The following is a 24,062-nucleotide window of genomic DNA, read 5'->3' on the forward strand; positions in this document are numbered from 1 at the left end:
GCTAATAAAAGTGGTTATATTAAAGTGATATTTCTGTATGATTTTTCTTTCATATTTATAAAACTCATAAACTTCATTTGAAATTATCCCTTTCTAACCCAGTACTAACAGAAGGGCAGGTATACACCAGCTACAGCACCGGGCCCTGCAACTTAGGCAAGCTCCCTAACTATTCTAAGGCAACTTGGGTGGTGCCCCGAGCCGAGTGGGAAGGGCACTTGTAACTCCTCCTTTTTCTGAGCATAACTATTTCAAGGAGACTCCAAGAAAAGACTGCTCCCGAGAAAGCACGCCACGGCCCTGGGAAAGGGGCAGAGCTGTCTTAAGAGCATCATGGGCCCCTGGGCCAAGTGGTTTTTCCGAGGCCCAACCTAGTAAATTCTAGAAAATTTTAACTAGATCTCATTTTTGTGAGGCCCCCCTCTACTCTTGAGGCCTCCGGGCCGCACCCGGGTGGGCCCATGCGTTAAGACGGCACTGGGAAGGGGTTGGTTTTTTCTCTCTGTAGATTTTTTTTTTTAACCTCAGGGACTTCGGTTTTAATTTCAACAATAATGCACAATTCTTGAAGTTTGGGCTTACCACCCCTGAGGTTAAAAAAAGAATATCTAAAGCGAAAAGAAGCAACCCTGTACGTTTGTGCATACAGGGTCTAAACAGATTATGCATAATCGCCGGTAAGAGTGAAAGATGTTGCGAAATTTATCAAACTTACCGAGACGATTGGTGATTATGCATTACCGATATGCTTTACCAATTCAACGCATTTACTGTAACATACATTTAATGATATATTTCTTCAGCTTCAAAAAACCTCATTTCAAATATACGAGGACACATATCCGAAATTTCTCTTATTCGAAATGGATTTGTCGCTGTTTGTTTTGGATATGTGAGGTCCCCTACTTTATTTCCATATTTCCATGGAAGTCCCAATTATCCTACCCTATTCTGCTGCGTATAGTCTGTGGATTATACGTTTAGAAAAAATTACGTTGAAATAAAAAAACAAAACTTCTCGGATCGATTGGTAAGGGACAGTTCTAGGTTATGGTGTGTGTCGCAGGGAATTTTTCTCTAATAGTGTAGTTGATAAATGGAATAGCTTGCCCCTGGGGGTAAGTAAATTCTAACACAATTGACACGTTTAAAAAGAAATACGATAAATATGTTGGGGTACATCGAGAAGCTATCCATAGTTAGAATATATATATATAAGATAACCACAAATATTTATGGCATGGTATAATATTTTTATCATATATATATACACATATATATATATATATAGATATAGATATATATATTGTTTATAGTTTTTGTGATTGCATTTTTAATTGGGTTGCTGCATTTTAGTAATATATGACATCCATACTTCTTATGGCCATCTTTTTCTCAGCCACCTCGTTGGGCATTTTGCCTGTTGTGGCCCTGTATTTGTATATGAATTTCTTAATGGATCAAAGAGCTGCACGACGAGTTATAACTTCGAAGCGGCTTTAGTGTGGATAAACCACTGCATCTTATCTACAACTTTTTTTTTTCTGAGAGGTTTAATTAGTTATAATTATGTTAGAAATTTAATTACAAAAGCATATACAGTGGAACTTTGGTTAACGAGTGGTTCGGTTAGCGAGCAATCACATAACGAGCAACAATTTTGAAAAAACATTGATTCGATTAACGAGTGATAATTCGCATTACAAGCAAAAATTTTGCACTTTGTTTATTTATTGTCACGTTTTCATAACTAAGCTAATGATTTTTCACTTCTAATATTCTCCCCTACAATGTCTGGTCAGCGTGCCTCACTGGAAAAATTGTGTGACTACTATACGAAACCAGATGTTGCATTGTAATCACGCGTATGTGTGCTTGTTTTTTATATAAATTCCGCTTGGCCAGGAGTTGACCATAGACGAAATGATGGACCTCCATTGCATGCAACAGCAAGAGCTTATATTGAGGGTATCTTTTTCTGAGGGAAAGAGAAGTGAGAAGTCCCTCACCTTTGAAATGTGATTAGAGAGATGTGTAAAATGTGGAAATCTGCAAAATTCCGTAGAAAAGTACCAATGAAGTAGAAGCACACAGTAAAGCAAGCAATAAATCTGTCCACCGACAATGCAATTTCCCAATTTTTCTTCCTGATCACTGTACCAACACCCTCCATAGATAGCCCTCCAAAAAAAAAACCTCCCCCTCTTTCTATGTCGGCTGAACTATGTCTTTTTTCCAACATCTTGAGTAATCTAAAACGAGTGCTGCTGCTTTGCATCACTAGATGCCTACTCACCCTCCCACCTCTACTCGTGGCAATACTATTTTGGAAAGCAGTGAATAACAATGTAAATAGGAAGGTTAGACAATCATATATTTTTTTACTTGAATGACAGTCTGTGTGGGAAAAAAAAAATAAACAATATGGTTTAATAATTAAATATTATTTACGATAGAAATGACACATTGCCATGTGTCATTTCATACGAAACGTGAACTTAAAAAAAAAGTTTTCTCTCCTCTCTTTCTATACTCCAAAAAATTCAACTCCCTCCGAATTTGCCTCCCTGGGCTATAGTCAGCTTAACCCCCCTGTAAATACACTACTGTTTGAGACACAGTAATTCTGATGATAATTGGAGCAAAGATTCAACTTTTGACGTGGCTGTTATGTTAGTGCATGCATCCATATAAACTAAAATTTTCATCAGCAGAAGCAGAAAAAGCACAAAAAACTCTTCACTAGCTAAAAAAATTGTAAGCTGAGTGGTTTGTTAGCCAAGGTACCACTGTATATGAATATATGCAGTGAATCCTTTCATGTATGAATATATGCAGTGAATCCTTTCATGTATGAATATATGCAGTGAATCCTTTCATGTATGAATATATGCAGTGAATCCTTTCATGTATGAATATATGCAGTGAATCCTTTCATGTATGAATATATGCAGTGAATCCTTTCATGTATGAATATATGCAGTGAATCCTTTCATGTATGAATATATGCAGTGAATCCTTTCATGTATGAATATATGCAGTGAATCCTTTCATGTATGAATATATGCAGTGAATCCTTTCATGTATGAATATATGCAACTGCAAAATATTTTTCATTAAAAAGAATAAACTCTGTTTAATGATAACACATATAAAATGTAAAATTATTGTAGAAGTTTAAAACTAAATTGAAATTTAATTTTGCTACTTAAAAAATTAAATTTGGTAAGGATGTTTTCTTGTACCTCTTCAACTGTTAACAATGTTGTATCCAACAATTTCGTCTGAATGGGAACTAGAGTAAGTGGTTCAAATGTCAGAAATCCACAATCTTGGAAATTATACTGCAATATGAAAGAAGTATAAATATAAATAGCTAAGCATCCTATATAACCAAAAGCATATAGATAACTCTCAAAAGCAAATGAAATACTTACCAAGGTAATATTAGTTTGCTTCAGTATTTCAGCAAGTATCAATGAAGAAAAACAATCATCACAGGCTCAAATTTCTACTAGCTTTCAGATAAGATTCAATGATTTGCATCACTACATTTTTGGCCATACTAGTATTTTTATTTTATAATTAGCCAATCATTAAGGATGCTTTCAATTGCCCGAAGTGAGCATATCTACATTAGTAGAAATTTGATGCCATGATTCTATGAATATTTACTGTGCACGGCCAACACCTTCTATAGCAGAAAGCCTCCGAGCAAAGCTTTGATGTCACTGAAGTCATTCATTTCATACAGCAGCCCAAGGTATGCGGAACCTTTACCTTTTTTTGCAGTATATCCAATAACTATAGGTGAAATGGAAGACTTCAGTGATGTTACGAGCTTCACACGGAGGCTTTCTGCTATAGAAGGTGTTGGAATGTCTATGAAAGTGTCTATAGCGTTACCAGTCAAACTGATTGGTGATGGTCCTTCTAGGTATAACTAAAAATATTTTTTTTAAATATAATGGGACAGTGTAATATTTATGCATTTTTAGGAAATGATGTGAAACTTCAAAATCCTAAACAATCTGGTTCATTATGAAAATCAAAAGAGAAAATCAAAAATGGTCAAAATGACCAGCATGATCCTTCTAGTGTTAAGATGTACCAGTGCAAAGCTACTTTCCTTCATTATTGAAAAGCTACTGCTAAAAAATCCAATCCATGCAGGTTTTTCAAGCCGGTGTATATGATAATACAATGTATATTTTACTTTTCTTACTTTGGTTTCGGCTTTCTTTATGATAACCAAATTCTCAATTCTGATTCCAAATCGACCACTTTCATAGTATCCAGGTTCTGAAATAAATAAAGTCTAATTTATCATGCATCATGTACTATACAGTCTAATCCTGCTGTAACACCCCTATGCAAACCTTGCTTACCCCCCACAAATTTTCAGTGAACAAAAATCTTCCATATCATAATGTAAAAACAAATATTTTAGTGCCAACTGATTATAATGCCAACTATTGTTTGAATATATACAAATTCAATGTGTCGTTTTCCAAAATTTCCACATTTCTTCTCCCATCATTTTGCTTTTTTTTTAAAGAAGAGTTGAGGATTTATTCTTTTCATTCCACCATTATTATCAGTCAACATAACAGTTTAGAGCAAATGACAAAAAATAAAGAATGGTGTGGTGTGGGTCAGGGGATCTAGAAAGCACATTTCTCATGAATACCTGAATGAGCATAGGGACCTTAAAGCTAAACAACCAACTTTGGTTATTTTGGATCTGTTGATATACATTGAAGAGCCAAAAAAACTGGTTCACCTGCCTAATATCGTGTAGGGTCCCCGCGAACATGCAGAAGTGGCGCAACACGATGTGGCATGGACTCGACTAATGTCTGAAGTAGTGCTGGAGGTAATTGACACCATGAATCCTGCAGAGCTGTCCATAAATCTGTAGGAGTAAGAGGGGGTGGAGATCTCTTCTGAACAGCACGTTGCAAGACATCCCAGATATGTTCAATAATGTTCATGTCTGGGGATTTTGGTGGCCAGCGGAAGTGTCTAAAGTCAGAAGAGTATTCCTGGAGCCACATTGTAGCAATTCTGGACGTGTGGGGTGTAGCATTGTCCTGCTGAAATTGTCCAAGTCCGTCGGAATGCATAATGGACATGAATGGGTGCAGGTGATCAGACAGGATGCTTACGTACCTGTCACCTGTCAGAGTCATATCTAGATGTATCAGGGGCCCCATATCACACCAACTGCACACGCCCCATACCATCACAGAGCCTTCACCAGCTTGAACAGTCCCCTGTTGACATTTTGGATCCATGGATTCATGAGGTTGTCTCCATACCCGTACACGTCCATCAGCTCGAACCATCAACAATTGGAACCGAGACTCGTCAGACCAGGCAACGTGTTTCCAGTCCTCAACAGTACAATGTCGGTGTTGTCGGGCCCAGGCGAGGCGTAAAGCTTTGTGTCATGCAGTCATCAAGGGTACACGAGTGGGCCTTAAGCTCCGAAAGCCAATATCGATGATGTTTCGTTGAATGGTTCGCACGCTGACACTTGTTGATGGCCCAGCATTGAAATCTGCAGCAATTTGCGGAAGGGTTGCACGTCTGTCATGTTTAATGATTCTCGTCAGTCCCGTTCTTACATTATATTTTCCCGGCCGCAGCGATGTCGTAGATTTAATTTTTTACCGGATTCCCGATATTCACGGTACGCTCGTGAAATGGTCGTACGTGAAAATCCAAATTTCATAGCTACCTCGGAGATGCTATGTCCCATCTCTCGTGCGCCGACTATAACACCACGTTCAAACTCACTTAAATCTCGATAACCTGCCATTGTAGCAGGAGTAACCGATCTAACAACTATGCCAGACACTTGTTGTGTTATATAGGCGTTGCCGATCGCAGCGCCGTACTCTGATTGGTTCCATATCTCTTTATTTGCATACGCATGCCTGTACCAGTTTTTTTGGCTCTTCAGTTTATCTTTCCTACTAATGATGTGTGTGAGCATAAAATTGGTAAATAAGTATAACCAGAATATTCAGTTGAACTAAGACACATATTTAATAGAGATTTAAAGACTTTATTGGGAGACAAAATTTTTTGTTGTTCAGAACTCTGAATCTAAATACATGATTAGTAATCTGCTGCGCCAGATACCAAAAACAAAAATAAATAAATCAATTGTTTGTTCATTAACATAATATTCTAACACTTTTTCCCTTGTTAATAAAACAATTTCATTACAATTGTTATGTATCTAGCAACACCAGAAAATGAGCAGTATTATGTTGTACAAAGGTGGCAACAGTTCAAGGGAATGACAACATGCCGGGAATGAGTTGTAAATATTAGTCTGCAATAAAATAGTTAAGAATTATCATTCAACTCGTGATTCACTACAGAAACGTCTCATAAAATACAATAAAGTTGGCGACGAGTGAAAGAAATCGGAAATGGCAAACATCGACGATATAGTAACCGTTATAAGTAATTTCATCTCGAATCTAAATGAAACTCCTCCAGCACCTTCAACCGCCGTCAATGTCAAAACGCTTCTCCAGTCACAATTTATCTTGTTTGAATGCTACAACGAAGCCAACGAAAGTTTTGGTGAATATGTACAAAAGACTCGAAAACTACTTCCAGCTCGAAGAACTCATGGATTCAACAGCAGACATTGCCAAAGCCAAGAAAATGGTGTTAATCAACTGTCTCGAATCTAAGTACTATCACCTGCTGTCCAGTCTCACTTCACCAGATCTCACTTCATCGAAGATGTACGATGACCTGCTAAAAATCTTGAAAGACCATCTCTGCAAAAGGGTAAACATCCTGATGGAGCAACTCAAGTTTTTTTGCCGCACACAACACCCAGGTGAGCCGATTTTGAATTATATCGCTACATTAAGCCCCCCCCCCCCCAGCGTCAAAGGTGGAGTCGACTGATCTAATGTATATATGTATATATGAGCTGACATCATCATCATTGTGCCCCCCAGCAATAATGGCCTTCCCCCCCCCCCAGACTTCCAAGTCAATCTCCGCCTATGAATCAACCTCATGCTATGTGCTCAATTTATACGAGGATTACAGGATGCCAAAATCTAAGAAAGGATTCTACAACAAGCTGAACTGACATTCAACGAAACACTCAAAGTAGCATTAGAGATTGAAGCTTCGAAAATCAAAAATAAAGAACTCTACAAGAGTAATTACAGTTCCAGCATGAATAAAATTGCGCAATGTAATAACACTAGGAATTCGCGACGGAAATCGACATGACAGATCGGCAAGTCGAAAGGGAAATCTCAATTTGAGAGACATTGGGTTAGAAAATGCATCTCCATTGCGGAAAAACCAACCACCAGACTCAAAACTGTCGAGTGAAACACAAGCTCTCATGCCAGATTTGCTTCAAAAAAGGTCATATCAGTAGAGTATGTATTACAGAGCTTCTGAAACAGAAAAATAAAATCAGATCTGAAGGAAATAGTGTTCAATATGTGGAAAATCCAGATCACTTTCAAGTAAGCCAAATTGTTGATATATGCACTAAAACTGCTGAAAAAGACGATAGAATATTTGCAGTCATTCAATTAAATGGGAAAAACTGTTGTTTCGAATGTGACTGGTAGTCATGTGAGCATCATGAACATAAGTGACTACAGGCGCTTAAACCTAAATCTTCCAATCCTGAAAACAAATATATTTTTCTGAAGTTATACAGGTGAAATTTTCAAACTCATTGGATACGTCAAAGTGACTATGCTACAATGCTAAATCCAGTGAAGAAGAATTATACCTTGTCAATTTCAAGAGAGAACCTACCTATCCTTGGTCAAAATTGGATGCGTAAATTGGATACCAACATAAATGGCATTCATGATTCCACAAGTGTCAAGCATATGCCTGCGTGTGCTGTAAAAAGATCTGTTCCTAGTATTGTCAATGAATACTCTGACGTTTTTGAACAAATAGTGGACAAGATTCCAGATTATACACGCTCCCTGAAATTGCAGAAAGATGCCAAACCAGTGTTTGTTAAACCACGGCCAGTACCATATGCTTTGTGTGAAAAAGGTGAAAAAGAACTGGATAACTTGATGATGCCAGACACCCAACATTGAAGACATATTCAAAAAGCTACGTGGTGGATCATATTTCTGCACCTTGGACATCGATAAAGCATATTTGCATTTAGCAGTCGATGAAGACAGTGCAAATGTTCAAACAATCTCTACACATCGAGGTACTTATTTGGCAAAAAGATTGTTTTTTGGTATTAAAACGGCACCGAACGAATTTCATTCTTTCAGTTTGTTCAAGATTTAGGTGGAGTAACTCTGCATATTTTAATGATTTAATTATACAAGGCAAGACTTATGAGGAATGCACAACACACTTGCTGAATGTTCTAGATAAATTACGAAAATATAATTTGCATGTAAATATCAACAATTGTAAATTTTTTGAAAAAGTGTAGAATACCTTGGACATGTGATAACTTCTAAAAGACTGAACAAATCTCCAGCTAAGATTCAAGCTATTCAAGAAGCACCCAGACCAAAAAATGTTGACGAATTGAGACAATTTTTAGGCTTAGTTATGTATTACTCAAAGAATATTGACTCTGACATAGAAAGTCTTGTGAAAAGTTGCAAGAACTGTTGTGACTTCAAGAAAACCCCCCAGAAAGTTCCAGTGCACAATTGGGAAAGTTCAACAAGAAATTGGCAACGTGTTCGCATGGACTATGCGGGACCCTTCATGGGACATTTTTTCTTACTTGTCATAGATGCAAAGTCTAAGTGGCCAGAAATCTACTACATAAAGAAAACTTGAGATTCTGCTATTACAATTCATTGCCTGCGAGAAATATTCAGTTGACATGGACTGCCAGAAATTCTCGTTAGTGACAATGCTTCAATTTTTAAATCACAAGAATTCATGGACTTCTGCAAACGAAATGGCATTTGACAACGAATGATAGCTCTTGGTCATCCCTCAACAAATGGACAAGCAGAACGTTATTGCCAAACCCTGAAGACAAAACTGAAATGCATGGAATTTGAACGAGGAACACTTCACGAAAAATTATGTAAACTACTGTTTCTGTACAGAGCTACACCTCTTTCATGTGGAAAGACAACAGCAGAATTATTGTTGGGAGAGAATCTCAAAACAAAGAAAATCTTATAAATCTTATAATCTTAAATCTTTATCTGGAAATCTTATAATAAAAATGGTGTTGTTGAATTTTGATGTTTGCACTCTTTCATTTTCTCGGGACGACCACGTATCAAAAGAGAGGAATGTTTTTCTTTTGATTTCAATGTTTTACTTTTGGTTAGCCCCTCGTGATATAATTGGGAGAGAGTTCAGGTGACGTAGTTTGCGCGACAAATCAGAGTGTGCGCTTTCACAAGCCCCGTCTATCGCTTGATTTGATATTTACATCCGGAAAGATTTTTGGAGGTAGGCAGTTCAACAGGATCAGTTGCACAAGAAAGTATGGTCCCTCATGAAGAAAATTCCCCCCCCCCATCGAAACTCATGGTCCCTAATCACACAAACTTCCTCTAATTTTGAACTGCCACAAATTGTAACGAAAAAAATGAGTTGAGCTAATGACGAAAATCTGCGAAAAGGCAAACACCGAGCCGAGCTACTCACTACAACCACCCAGATGAGTGTCAACGTGCCCGCTTTTCCAGAGTGACTAAACTAGCGAGAGTAATCTGGCTATCGCCATCATGCCAGATGGAGGAGCTCAGCAGTCATCACTTGAAGTCTGTGCCAAGGTTGGTGTTTGTCCACGTCCATATTAACCCAAGTGAACATGTCGTCGAGGATGAATTGGAGACTAGGGAACCCTTGTCGAGCAATTCTCCATCGACTGCACTAGGCATTCAATTGAGATGAACAGTTCATCTCAGAGATCCGGTCTTCAAAGATGTGACCTGCGTGGGAAACTGTGTCCGTGAGTAGAATTTCCTTTACCCTTTTGTTTCGGGCTGGTCTGCAAATTTTAGGGTCGAAATGTTGAAATATATATAGTCTTTAGGCATCCAAATATCAGCTTTTGATTTCGATAAGTTAAAAAAAGGGGATTCGTCACTGTTGACTTTTTTTGTTTAGCTTTTAAATGTGTCTAGTTTTGTGAATATATCTGATTAGGAAAAGGCTCAATTGAAATTTTTCGTTTGTTTGTTTTCATTTTTATTTTGCTCATAGTTGAAACACACTATTGAAATTTAAGAATTGATATATTTGTTCGAAATTGAGATAAGTTTGAGATTAACAATATGAGAGTGTGAAAATTAAATAATTTTAAGAAACTTAAATATGTGTGTGCTGACATATTCGTTTCTTTGTGTATGATTTAACCTTTGAAGTTATAAGTTTTCTGTTGCATATTGATCAGGGGAATTACTCACCGTCACAAAGGGTTGTCACAGCGCGGCAACAATGCAAAAATTGTATACCCACTATTGTGATCCCTAGGCCAAATAACATAAAAAGTAGGACTTAGGTTTTTCTTTCTTTGGATCTGTCACAACTTAAATGGTACTCTGTAAATTTTAAGAACAACATAACTGGTGCCTTTCAACTCAAGCCAAATCTAATTTCATATAAAAGAGAGTGGTGACAAAATACCTCTTTAACATTGGTGCCGTGAAATCGTCATAAAACCACCATTACATAATTGGTACCGTGACATATGGCTCAACAGCACAGTCGCAGATGCTTCTACTGAAACAGAGCAAACTTCAAATGCAACTCCTCGATCAACAAGAACTATCTTTTCTCCAGCTCAGACTACTCAACTGAACATGCTCCAGAAAACCAGTTCAAAGATTGAACTTGTGACTGTTCATTACCAAATGTTGATTCTTTTGTATAACTTTTGGTTGTGTATCATTAATCATCTCTTAATTTAGCGTGGGAGAATTGTTATGTATCTGGCAACACCAGAAAATAAGCAATATTATTTTGTACCAAGGTGGCAACAGCTCAAGGGAATGACAACATGCCCGGAATGAATTTTAAATATTAGTCCATAATAAAATAGTTAAGAATTATCGTTCAGCTCATGATTCACTACAGAAATGGCTCATAAAATACAATAAAACAATACAAGTCATATTTTAGCAGACAGTGTCACTAATCTTGGCTTATGCCCCCCCCCCATCTCCACCCATGCTGGTGTCTCATCTTTTAATTCATTTCTCTGAATATATCTCATATTTAGTTGTTGAATTGTGATGTGTTTGATACCTTACAATAGGCCTGTTTTGTATATTGGACTGTATAGTGTATGCACATGCAAATGAGATTGCATCATGCAGATGGTGTTCAAAAATAGTTATTGGGAAAAAACTGTCAATAAAAGGACTGCTTCGATATGTTTAAATGACACTTACTCTTAACGTTTTACTATGTAATAATTTTAAGTTTGATTAAAATAGCTAATAACCTGGCATGGCATCTTTCTGGTTATGTGATAATCGCCACACCATAGAATAAACCTAGCCAGTGCATCCTGTATTGTTGCCATTTGAATAGTTGTAACTAAAATTGTTTATCGAATCCACATGCAAATAGCCACTAAATTATTTCTTGTGACTTATTGGTTTTTCTCTATGAGATGAAATATTCTCACAGTCCATGCAAACAGAGTTTGTTTTTGAGTGTGTAAATATTGCTTGTGATTATGTGATTAGAGCATGATAACATATTGCATCTTTTGCATTCCATCTTGGTTTGTAACTTAACTAAGTACATTGGTACAATTCATTTGGCTGGTAACACTTATCCAATATAATGTAATTGTTAAACCAACCCATGTCCATACACTTGTTTGTCTCCAGCAGGTCCAGACTTCTATTAATTCTAAATCCCTGTGTGATTTTCTTTCAATGGCAGAGTACGTTGACGATCAACGATGCTTTTGTCTATAACTTGCTCTTGATTCCTATGGTGATGTCTTGGTGCAATTCCTGCTAATTCCATAACTCCCATGTTCACCTCCCGATGCTGTTTGAAGGAAACTATGCATAGCTTAACATCTTCATTGAACTTGGTGTTCCTCATTTGTTGATAACTTCTGTTGGGGCTAACCAGTGATACTGTCGCTGAACAACTTATACGTCAGAGAATGCATTGATGTCATCCGAATAATCATCGTCCTATTGACTAAGAAAAATTATGTCAAGAATTCTCAAGTCCGCCAGAGAGAAGTGATTTAGAACTCTGGTAAAAACTGAATGCTATTGACTGGAAAGGACAATAGCAAATGTCTGAATATGACATAAACTTGTAGCTTTGTAAGAGAGACTTTGATACTTTGTTGTGAACTTACTTGGATTAGAGTTGAAATCTGATTTTTATGAAGTGTTAATGAGATTTTAAAATATAAAATATGTTGTGTTGAATGAATTAAATGTTAATCGTAAAATGTTTAAATGATGGGAATAAATGCTTTATTGTGGAAAATTATTTTCACGTGTATTCCTTTTGCTGTCTGCTGACTTGCATGTAGTAGGAGTAGAAATCTGGGGTTGCATGGAGTTTGTTGCAACTTGTATTTTGTTTTATAACCTCAACATTGGAAATTTTGAGCACTGACTGAGGTAACATTCGCATTGCCCAAACCTACCCTTAAGTTTGTCTAATGTGTGAAGGTTGTCTTCAGGGAAGCCTAGATTTGTCCACATCTTTCCATGTCAGGGAAAGCTTCCCAGAACAGGTTACGATAAAGTGAGATAAAGCAATCAAAGTGCAGCACCAAATCAAGAAAAAGAAGAAACTGAATACAAAAGTTTCAACAACTGGTTGATATGGAAATGAATTAGGGAAAGGATAGGGATAAAAAAAAGACCAAGAATTTGGTACCTTGAAATAACTTAGGCTATCAAGTGAGATAGATACCAATTAGGCCTATCATATGGGTATTTTTTTCTTTTTTATAGAAAATACTCAATTGAATTTTAAGTACAATACAGATTTACATACACACAAAATGAAATAAAAATGAATTTTAGTATTTTATTGAAAAATATTTATTTGAGAAATAAAGCTTTAATGAAAATATACCTATAGACAATATCATGCCTTCTTGCAAACCTGGATCATCATAATTTGGTTTCCAGTGAATTTCAGTAGGACCTGCATTTTCAAACAGATATGCAAATGTTATTGATGAAATGAAAATACAAAATGGGCAAAAAGTCTGTAGAAACTTTAAAAATGAATAAAACCCAGAAAAATAACTGAAATAAAAAACGGTTTTGCAGGGTTAGCATCACTAGGTCACAGGAATTTTTTTTAAGACATGAAAAAAATAAAACAACTCAAGAAACTGGTACGAGCGACTTTGGTGGAAATATGCAAATGAAACGATTATAAGAACTTGCGCTCATAGGCATAAAGTTATTGAAAATGTTAAGGGGGGGGGGCTCAGGTCCCATACAAAAAAACCTCATTTATACGACGCGTCTTATAAACGATGTTTAAATCACACCGCTGAAACAGCGGGTCAAAGCGTCGTATAAATAAAAAATCGTATAACTGAAACTTAATTGAAAATTAAACACCCCCCCCCCCCTACTCTCCTCTTCCGTAAAAATTTTCCTAGGGAAATCAAAATCAAAATTAAAAAGTATTCCCCAGTAGCACAACGGTATCGTCATGCGTTGGATCGACGTCGATGCGACCCCGGTACGTCGAGTGAATACCGACCGTCGGAAAGAGGTCGGAAAATTTTATGCGCCCGACGTCGAACGGTATAGTAAAAAGGTATTTACTCAATAAATGTCAAAAGATATATTTTTCCTCTCTAAAATGGTTTTAAGCTCATTTTTATACCATTTCGTTTTGAGGGAAAATATCTTACACGATTATTAGTCTCTGTTAAAACAATCCAAAATTTTGCACATTATAACATCGAAATTGCCATTTAGAACGACCATGAACAGTATTCCGTTTCCCCTCTCCCGGCTTCCCTGTCAACAACGAAAACCACCATTTTGAAAGAGGGAAATGTACAGCATGCATAGCGTTAGTTGCAAGCCGCGAAAGCAGGTGATTTTTGCGCTGTTTTTTTTAAACGAATATATGATAAACATTTCAATAACAATTCCATATTTAAAAGTAATTTAAAGATTAGTGATTTAAATATATAGTTTTTCCTTGGAAACTGTCTACCTAAAAAAAAGTTATCCTATCCTTAAGAATAGGCCGTTAACCGCATCTGGCAACGAATAAGTTACCGGCAAAGTTGTAGCTAGAGGGGAATTGCCCATTGTTTTAGTTTCGTTTGTCTGGCTCTTTGTTACCGTTCTTCGTTCTTGGCGTCTACTTGTAATTGTATCAATTGTTGCTGTTATCATGGCAGGTAAATCTGAGCATATAAGTTGTTATAAATATGTTAAAAGAAAAATGGACTCTCATTTTAATTCCATGAAGAGAAAAGCTGAAATAGCGGTGACCATAAATGAAGCTTCGGCCACTTGTAGCATTAGTGCTTCTTCAGGGCCAAACAAGGATTCACAAAATCAAGTGTCATATAGAGAAAAATCATCAGTCATTGAGCTGAAAGCTTTTGATAGTAGATGCTCTGCTGATGCAGCTATTAGAGATAATGAACTTGATGGCAATTCAGCATCTTCCAGTTTGAGTGATGATTCTTCTCTTGACGATCATGCTTGTTTCTCATCGTCCTCAGTTGATGAGCTTCCTATTTGCTCTTCTGCAACTGAATTGAGTGAATTTGAAGAGCTTGATTGCGATAAAAATAAATTACCACCCAATAGTGAATTCCAATCTGAATTACGTGTCTGGGCTACAAAAAACAAAATTACACATTCTGCCATGAGCGAATTATTGGAGATCCTGGAGATTATTAAAAACCTGCAGATCAACCAATATTGTGCCCATGGGTGAAGGTCAATTTTCGTATTTCGGAATTGCCTCAAACTTAAATAGTTTAGATCTCTGTAAATTACATGCGACAAACATCAACCTCAGAATAAATTTTGATGGTTTACCATTGTACAAAAGTTCGCCCATGCAGTTTTGGCCAATTCTTGCGATGGTTGAGGTAGAAGAGGCAAAGCCGTTTCTTGTAGCATGTTATTGTGGTTCAATAAAACAATCATCTGTAAATGAATTTTTGGAGGAATTTGTAGAAGAAGCCCAATATCTTCTACGAAATGGCTTCATTAGAGATGGTGTGAAATATACTGTATCAATAAAGAATATATGCTGTGATTCGTCAGCACGGTCTTTTGTGAAGTGCACAAAACAACATAATGCATACTATGGATGCGGAAACTGTGTGCAGAAAGGAACAGCAGTTGACAGACATGTTAAAATTTTAGAAATAGATGGTCCTTTGAGGACAGATGAAGATTTTTCATTAAAAAAACAGCCTCAGCATCATACAGGAACATCTTTGTGGGCATCATTGGGTGTTGGAATGGACTCCCAATTTCCTTTGGATGTGATGCATCTCGTTGATTTGGGGGCGATAAAAAAGTTACTACTGTACTGGATGAAGACTGGGGATCGTGCACCTTTGAATTGCACGAGGCTTTCACAGTCCCTAATACTTCAAATTTCCAAAAAGTTAGCTATGATTTCCCTAAATGTTCCAACAGAGTTCGGTCGCAAAGCTTGATCTTTAAAGTTTGTGGATCGTTGGAAAGCAACAGAATTTCGTCTATTTCTATTGTACACCGGTCCAGTAGTCCTAAAGCATATATTGCCACCAAAGCTTTACAGATCTTATGTTTGCATGTTGCAATCAGCATTCTAAGGAATTCAGATTTATGTGTCCATGAAGAATACATTGTATATGCTGAAAATATGCTGAAATCATTTATACAAATACAAATACAAATACAACGCCACAACAGGCAAATTGCCCAACGAGGTGGCTGACTTAAGAACATCATGGATCCCCGAGCCCCTACCTACTACTGCTACACCACACATGCACCCCCCCCCCCCCCGCGGAACCCCCCAACGAATCGGTACATGCGGGAATGTGCGTGTACGTGTAGTGCAACCTGACGTAAAGTGTGTTTCTGTGTAATGCTTGTTATGTGTAGTGCTGTCATCTGCCACAAGTTTTACAAACTATGAGTGAAGTGTTATGGTTGAATGATTTACCGTTGTAGGACTGTTGCTCTCTGTGGCGAGACTTTTTAACAGGGAGATCGGCTCGCATTTGCGCCTTGAAGTTGGGAACCACAGAAAACCAACTTCAGCCGACCACCACTGTGGGGTTCGAACCCGGATCCTCGCATCACGAGTCCGGCACTATAACCACTCGACCACCACAGCGGCATTTGTGGAGGACATGGGAATGTTGTATGGGCTTAAAAGCATATCTTACAATGTTCATAATCTTTTACATCCCCCCAATTGCGTTAGGCAGTTTGGCAACTTGGATAGCTTCAGCTGTTACCCATTTGAAAATTGTCTAGGTATGCTTAAACGTTTGTTGCGCACAAATTCCAATCCTTTGGCTCAGCTGTGTCGAAGAATATCAGAAAACATAATTTTGCACAAAAAAAATGTCAAAACTATAAAATGGATCAATCCAAAAGGTTTATACAACTCATCGCTATGTTCTGGAGAACTGTATTCTGCTGTAGACATGAATGGCATAAAAATTTCGACATCCAACAACTGTGACAACATTTTTCAACTTAAGGATAAACGTATAGTTTCAATAAATTTAATAGTTAAAGGTATTGGTGGTGAATGCTTCATATTTTGTAATGAAGTAGTGTGCAAAGAAAGTTTTTTCAATGAGCCAGCTGATTCAGATATAACATTGATATATAAAATTTCTCATCAAAACTCAAAACTCATTCAAGTAAATTCATCTATGATCCACAGAAAGTGCATCTTAAACTGGGATCTAAAGATTGTTATATGTTTATTGGAGAAGTTGAGTTTCGATCAAGTATTGTCAGGATAAATTTTTTTATTTGCACATCATTCATTCTAGTAGTTCCATGATAAAGACTATATCATTCCTTCTTTGTGTATGAAGGGTATGAACATTGTGCCACAATAACATGCTACTTTACTGAAATTTATATACACCTCTACCATCTTTGAATGAAGTACAGCAACTTTTAGTGAGTATTATAAAACATTTTAAAGCTATTAAGGTGATTATAATATGGTTTATAATTATCATTATGATATGACTCGTGGTGAGGAAAAGGAATTGGATAAATTCCTTCAAGTCAAAAAGTTCACAAAAAACAATAAGTAGTTGTTGTCAAAACAATAAGTCACAACAATAAACAATCATCTTTGAACTGAATGAAAAAAATTCTACATGGAAAATTGTTCTTTCAGAGGAACATCCAATAAAAAGAATTTATTTTAAAACTTTAATGTAATGCATCACTGCGCATGCTAAGTATAAATTTCATTTTTATGTTTATAATTCACTCCATAAGATCATTTTTGACAATTTTGCAGTTTTTTAAAATTGCTGTTGACCCTGAATTAGTTTTCAATATATCAGCCCGATACTGAGAAAATATCCCCCTACAAAATATATATTCATTTTGAATACTGTTAATATTCAAGTGAAGCCAACTGTGACTGGGAACTGCATGTTAACAAGGTTACTGGAATTACTCTTGGTGTTAATAAAGTAGTTAACACTGAAACTATTTTTTTTTTATAGTAATTCTTTAATTACTATAAAAAAATTAGTAATTTTTTTATAGTAACATTGTTTCTTTTCAAAGCTGGAAATGCGTTATTGTTAAATTGTAAAGGGTTTTTGCTATTATTACGTGAACAGTTATAGAATTTTCGGGACAAGGTATGAAAAGCGTTTTTGCCAATCGTTTTATAGATTCTAGGAATTAAATAGATGGCACCGATTCTTGCAAAAGAATGAAAGGTAATGTATGTTGTTTTTAATAATGTTACCATTGATATAAAGAAATAGATGTCAAAGCGGTTAAATACTTGGGCCATGAAATAGTTAAGCTATGATGGATTTATGATCAGAAATCATTGATGAGTTTAAAAAAATTTCAAAATCATCCAGTATGAGAGGATTTGAATAGCTTTATTGTTAGGAAGTTTGAAATGCTTTATTTCACAATTGCTAAGCATATTAGAAATAAAAATTTCGAGTTCATTCAAGTAAACCCTGGAGAATCTGTAATTAATAAATTAATTTATGTCATAAAATATGTTGTAAGCGAACTAATTTTTATAGGCTGATTTTGAGATTTAGCTTAGCATATGAAATTTAAGACCAAGTTAGTAGTAATTGATATTTACAGTTGAAACAAATATAAGGCAAGAGCTAGCTGATATGCATATAAAAACTGTAGTCATAAATAGAAATAATTATAATAAAATTGTGATCAGGTTGATTTAAGACTAAACAGGCATGATAGTTAACATAATTCACAATATCAAAAATCTTGAGTAACCCCAAAGAAGCAAAAAAGTAACATGATAATAAAATATTGCATGATCAATGGATTAATGCACAGTGTGATGACTCAAATATTTTTGGCGATTGTGAATAAAATGCTCATATTTTAAATTGTTATAAATACAGGAGGAAAGTCATTAAAAAAATGACAAAAGATCTTGACATTAACTCAAACAAAAAAATCCGGCCTAACTAGTGAGAAAAACGAATGCAGTGAAAATTTGTAGTTCATATCAGCATGGTTTCTAAATTTGTGAAATAAGTGTGAGTATCTGGGTTTTTTCAAATTTCTGCAAAAGTACATTCAAAATCCAAAAAAACAAAGTTTAAAAAAACTTGCTTGAAAAAAACTTGAGCCCTAATAAACCTCTTTACGCTTCCTAATTTTCCTTCTAACATGCTCCCACATTTAAAAATCTGGTGTCAAAATACATATTTTTATTTAATGTTTTATTTTTTTTTATTTTTTACATTTCTCGTCGTGCATCAAGAATTTTGTCTTTTTTGTGTTGTATGCTTTTTGTTAATTTTTATCATTACGGTTTATTTCCTATTTGACATTGATAACTGGCTTGTGTATATTGCAGATGTGTCTTTTTTTAATGTTTCTGTTTATGTCATATTTTTTATTTTATTCATTAATTCCATATAAATTTTCAATCATCCGCACAGGCATCATAGCCTCTGGATGATAAATATGTTTGAAAAAATTAACATTAAATTTCTGTATAATCGTTATTGTATTCCATTAACAGCCGTGAGGTAAACTCAAGTTTTTTCATCAGCAGCTTTGTATTTTGAAGTTTTTTAAATTGTTTCCTCCGATTAAATATGTCTTCAGAAAGAAAATATAAACTTCATAAGCTATATAAAGCTAAATATAAAGCTAAATATAAAGCTAAATATAAAGCTTTTAGGAGTTCATATATCCAAGATTATTAATCACTGATAGCATCCACGAAAGGAAACTTATGTTTTATTAACAGTATATGTAGATGTGATTTCTTTATTCTGCATGGAAAGACTGACATGGAATTATATTCTGCTTGGAGGGGGGCAATGCAGAACCTGCCTTGTGTTGGAAGAATGGAACTTTTCTTAATTGATAAAAAAAAAAAAATTTGAACTGAATTTTTTTTTTGATTCAGTCTATCTGTGCCGGGGGGGGGGGGGAGATACCCCCTTCAGGAGAATCTCCGGATTTCTGGATTCCAAAAGTTGGCACATCTGCATATTAAACTTTAAAAATCACAATTAAGCGGCTAAATAATTCTTCAAAGCAGCCTTTTTACCCTTTGAATTATCATTAGCTATGGAGCAGATCAAAGCTCTGAATTTCATGAAATCTATCTCATTTGCAAGCTATTCTCTCCATAAATGTTTGATTTCCCATTTGTTTCACAGGGGTCTTAGTATTTCATCGGTACTCAGTTATATTTATAAGTTTTCTTTGTCCAATCGACTGAAATTTTTTTCATTTTAGAACACCATTATGAAACATTTTTTGATTGTTGAAAACTTGTACTATTCAATCCAATCTTGCGCACTTGATCAAAAGGAAAAAACACCTGCCAGTTATATCAGGCAGTTATTTTAATTAAACTCATCAAATTGCATTTGAATTTCTAATTTAGAAGCTATAGCATGGCCCCCACATCCTGTAGCGGGGGCCCCTTCTGTAGTTGATTTATAGCGTGAAAAAGCAAAAAAATTATAACCGTCCCAGGCCCCAAGGCTAGAGCCCTGTCAGCTCCCCCCCCCCACGTGAAATATATCTCATTTGCAAGCTATTCTCTCCATAAATGCTTGATTTCCCATTTGTTTCACAGGGGTCTTAGTATTTCATCGGTACTCAGTTATATTTATAAGTTTTCATTCACATTTTATTGAATATGAAATCAAGATTGCTGTTGAAAAAAAATGTAAAGCTCGACCTATATAAAGAAGTTAATAAAACATAAAACAGATAGAACCCTAAGATGCAGAGAAAAAACAAGATTTAAGCTAGCCACTGAAACTAATTTTTAGAGTCCAGATATTTAAAAATTACTCAGAATCTGTAGCTCTTATTTCTAGGCATATTCGCTAATGGTATAATCAAATTTTCTCGACCTCAAAGTTAAAGAGTTTAATGTTCAAAAGTACTATCATTCACTGTTTTGGATGGAAGACATAATTTTCTGTTGCAATCAAATGAAAATCTTAATCAAATACTTTCTTAAAAAAAAAAGTGTTATTGTCTAGTTTGGAACTTTTGGGAAGGATTATACTGTATCAATTTTGTTTTAGAAAATATTCAGTTATTTGATGGTCAGGGAAATCTGTATAGCCACAAAAAATTCAAGCATGTGTTTGTGTATCTGATAAAGCAACCTAAATGCCTCTTTGGGAACAAAAATTAATATAAAACTGGGTCTTATTTTGGGTAAGCATTGTCTAACCACTGGTTTTTGAGTTGAAACAGACTTAAATTTCCATCCTATATGATTTGTCTTTCGCATGGTATTTTATAGTACCATTGAACTTAGTTTATGAGCATAATCCATTTCGTGAACATTGTAATTCAAATGACTTGTATATCAAAAAGCAAATTTTTCCATGAGAAATAATGGAAATTCTAATGATTCGTTCTACAATTAATTTGTTCACATAAAAATGGCATTTAATCAATTATACAAAAACACCATAAAACATACAGCACAATAATTCAAATTAACTTTGAATTATAATGAAAAGAGGACTTTGACTTATTATTTATAATGACTAATTTGGACTCAGAGATTTTTTTTCTCATTTTGTTTCCTTCAAAAAGAATTCTATCTAGTGACACTAGCATTTGCTTCTTTTTGAGGATTTTGTTGAAATGGGAAATAGCATTCTCATTGGGCATATTCATTGCTCGCACTGCTGCATCTTCATTTGGTGGTTCTTCCTGTTCATGTGTGTCCCCTTACCCCAAATGTCACATTAAATGACGTAACCAAGACACAGTTTCCCTCTGAGTAGAATAGAAGATTCTCTTGATGATCCCCCAATTCCAGACTTTATCAATGATCTTGAGTCATTGCACATTTAACGAGTAAATGATTTTCCAAAACTCTCGAAGGGTTACCCATCACCTATGCATATAAGTGTGGGTAGAAGTGAAGAAGCAAGTTCAGTTGTTACCATGTGAAGAAATAAAAGTGCAAAATTTTTGCTCATCTTGCAAAACACTAAACCTAATAAGTTCCACAGTATATAAAAGGAAACGGTTATATTTTAAGAAAACGACATTGCAATCAATACCCAAGAAAATATACATGCATATAGATGAAAAATTAATTTTTTTTTTGTTCTGTATTGTATTCATAAATGGAAAATGAATTATTTTTATATGTTTGTTTTGTTTTATCATGTCATACAACCCAGAGTATCATATTTGTTATTTAAGAAAAGGACATAGATGGAAAATGAATTATTTTTTTGTTGTTCTCTATTGTGTTCAGTAGAAAATCTAGAGGAGTGTAAATTGGGTATATTCATGAATGGAAAATTATTTTTATACGTTTGTGTTGTTCTACCATGCCATACAACCCACAGATATATTTCTGTTGTCAGTCAAAACCCAGAGTGCAACTGTAAAAGTGTGATATTTTGAAATAAATGAAATACAAAGTTTTTGCTCATGTGCACAGTATTAAGTTAATCATTGGCTGATCAAACTGGCACACATGGTTTGGTTCAAAAATGATAAAAAAAAATATTGGACAAGTAATTTTTATATATATAATTTCTGCTAGAAATTTCAAAGCAATGTCTGACGCTAGAACGAGTGGCATACATAAAATTTACGATCCCACGTTGACGCTCCAAAGATCCCCCCCCCCCAAACTATACGAAAACCACCCAAGTATGGGAATTCAACGTTCCAGGCCTTCTCCATACAAGTAAAACTACGATGGCAAACATGATATCAGTAAATGACCTCGAATTGCGTCGATGAATGTATGCCATTTTTACGTCGAACGGTGACAGGTCAGATCGGATTCGCTACGTCGAACTGTACAGACGAATATATGCCATTTTTACGTAGAACGACATCGTTAAACGACGCCGGACGATGTCGGATTTGCTACGTCAAACTGTACAGACAAATATATGCCATTTTTACGTACAACGATGTCGGGTCAGATACAGTTCGGCGTCGGATTTGCTACGTCGAACTGTACAGACAAATATGCCATTTTTACGCAGAACGACATTGTTAAACGACGCCGAACGATGTCAGATTTTCTATGTCGAACTGTGCAGACAAAAAGATGCCATAACAAGTATGGATGTCATATACACTGCTCAAAACAATTAGGCGAGCAAGCAAAAAAGTGAAGAAAATTAATGTCATTATTAAATTTATTTTTTGTTTTATTTTACAAAAGTTTAATTCTTTCAGCGCTTTTTTTTATTTAACTACATCGATGAGACTATTGATTGATGTTTTTATCCCTTTATATGGCATAATAGCAATAAGCTTCCTTATGATTTTCAGCAGTAAATGTGTATAAATTAATGAAAAAGTAATGGGTATAGAATAGAGCATGGGTGGAGATACAGGGTGGCAATGCCCCCCCCCCAAAGCGTTAAAGGTGCAGTCGACTAATCTAATGTACACTGCTCAAAACAATTAGGGGATCAAGCAAAAAAGTGAAGAAAACCGTGCGAGACAGCCACGTATTGGCATACAATGGATAGTACACGCGTATCAATGCGCAATACAGAAAAAAGACGTAAAAAAATTTGGAATTAAGTTTTAATTCTTTGAAAATATGGAAAAAACATGAAAAGATGATTTAGGGCAACAATTTGGTTACATGTAAACGATAAAAAAAAGTACTGTTTAGACATGATGCATGAGTTTTAATAGGGCGTGTGGTCTCCTCGAACAGCTAAGACTGCTGCACACCTGTTTGCCATGGATGCGATGAGGTTATCGATCAGACTTTGAGGAATACTGTTCCACTCCTCAAGAAGTGCAATCTGCAAGTATCGGACAGTAACAGGCGGCCTTGGTCGCGCAGCAATGCGTCGTCCAAGGATTCAGGTCAGGAGAGCACGCTGGCCATTCCATACGCTGTATTGTTTCAGCTTCAAGCATGTTCTCCACCAGACAAGCTCTATGCGGTCAGGCATTATCATCCTGGGAAACAAAGGAATCTCCAATGGCTCCAGCGTAAGGGATGACATGAGGTCGCAGTATCTCGTCTGCATACCTTTGGGCCATCAAAGTGTCATTCCGAATGATATGCAGGTCCGTACGTCCGCCTATGCTGATTCCACCCCATACCATCCAACCAGCTCGTCTGTATTGTGACCTTTCACGAACGAATGCGGTGTTATTTCGAGTGCCCCTGTCCCTCCATACCAGAACACGTCGGGTGTCACACTCCAGACTGAATCGGATTCGTCTGTAAACAGCACTTGGCTCCAATCATGTTGCTCCCAATCTCGATGTTCAGCAGCCCATCTTCTTCGGGCCGCACGGTGGCATGGGGTCAACGGAATGCAGACCATTGGCCTACGTGCATAGAGCCCTCCCTCATGA

General features: G+C 36.0%; 1 protein-coding gene and 1 pseudogene across 4 annotated transcripts in view; one reads left to right on the forward strand and one right to left on the reverse strand.

The window, feature by feature from the left end:
* LOC149084792 (xaa-Pro aminopeptidase 1-like) overlaps window positions 1–24,062 on the reverse strand; it is a 537,471-nt gene that overhangs the window by 22,547 nt on the left and 490,862 nt on the right. For all 4 annotated transcript variants that reach the window (XM_089232535.1, XM_089232536.1, XM_089232537.1 and 1 more), the window contains 3 exons: window positions 13,090–13,161; window positions 4,226–4,302; window positions 3,246–3,344 (listed from right to left, as the gene is read on the reverse strand). In XM_089232535.1, the coding sequence (XP_089088661.1) occupies window positions 3,246–3,344; window positions 4,226–4,302; window positions 13,090–13,161 (248 nt within the window). The remainder of the gene's footprint in view (window positions 1–3,245; window positions 3,345–4,225; window positions 4,303–13,089; window positions 13,162–24,062) is intronic.
* On the forward strand, window positions 15,500–16,984 carry LOC149084793 (uncharacterized; annotated as a pseudogene).

Source organism: Pholcus phalangioides, unplaced genomic scaffold (assembly GCF_987345545.1).
Source record: "Pholcus phalangioides strain wild (caught in Gottingen) unplaced genomic scaffold, Ppha-v1.0 ptg000007l_1, whole genome shotgun sequence".
Taxonomy (NCBI): Eukaryota; Metazoa; Arthropoda; class Arachnida; order Araneae; family Pholcidae; genus Pholcus; species Pholcus phalangioides.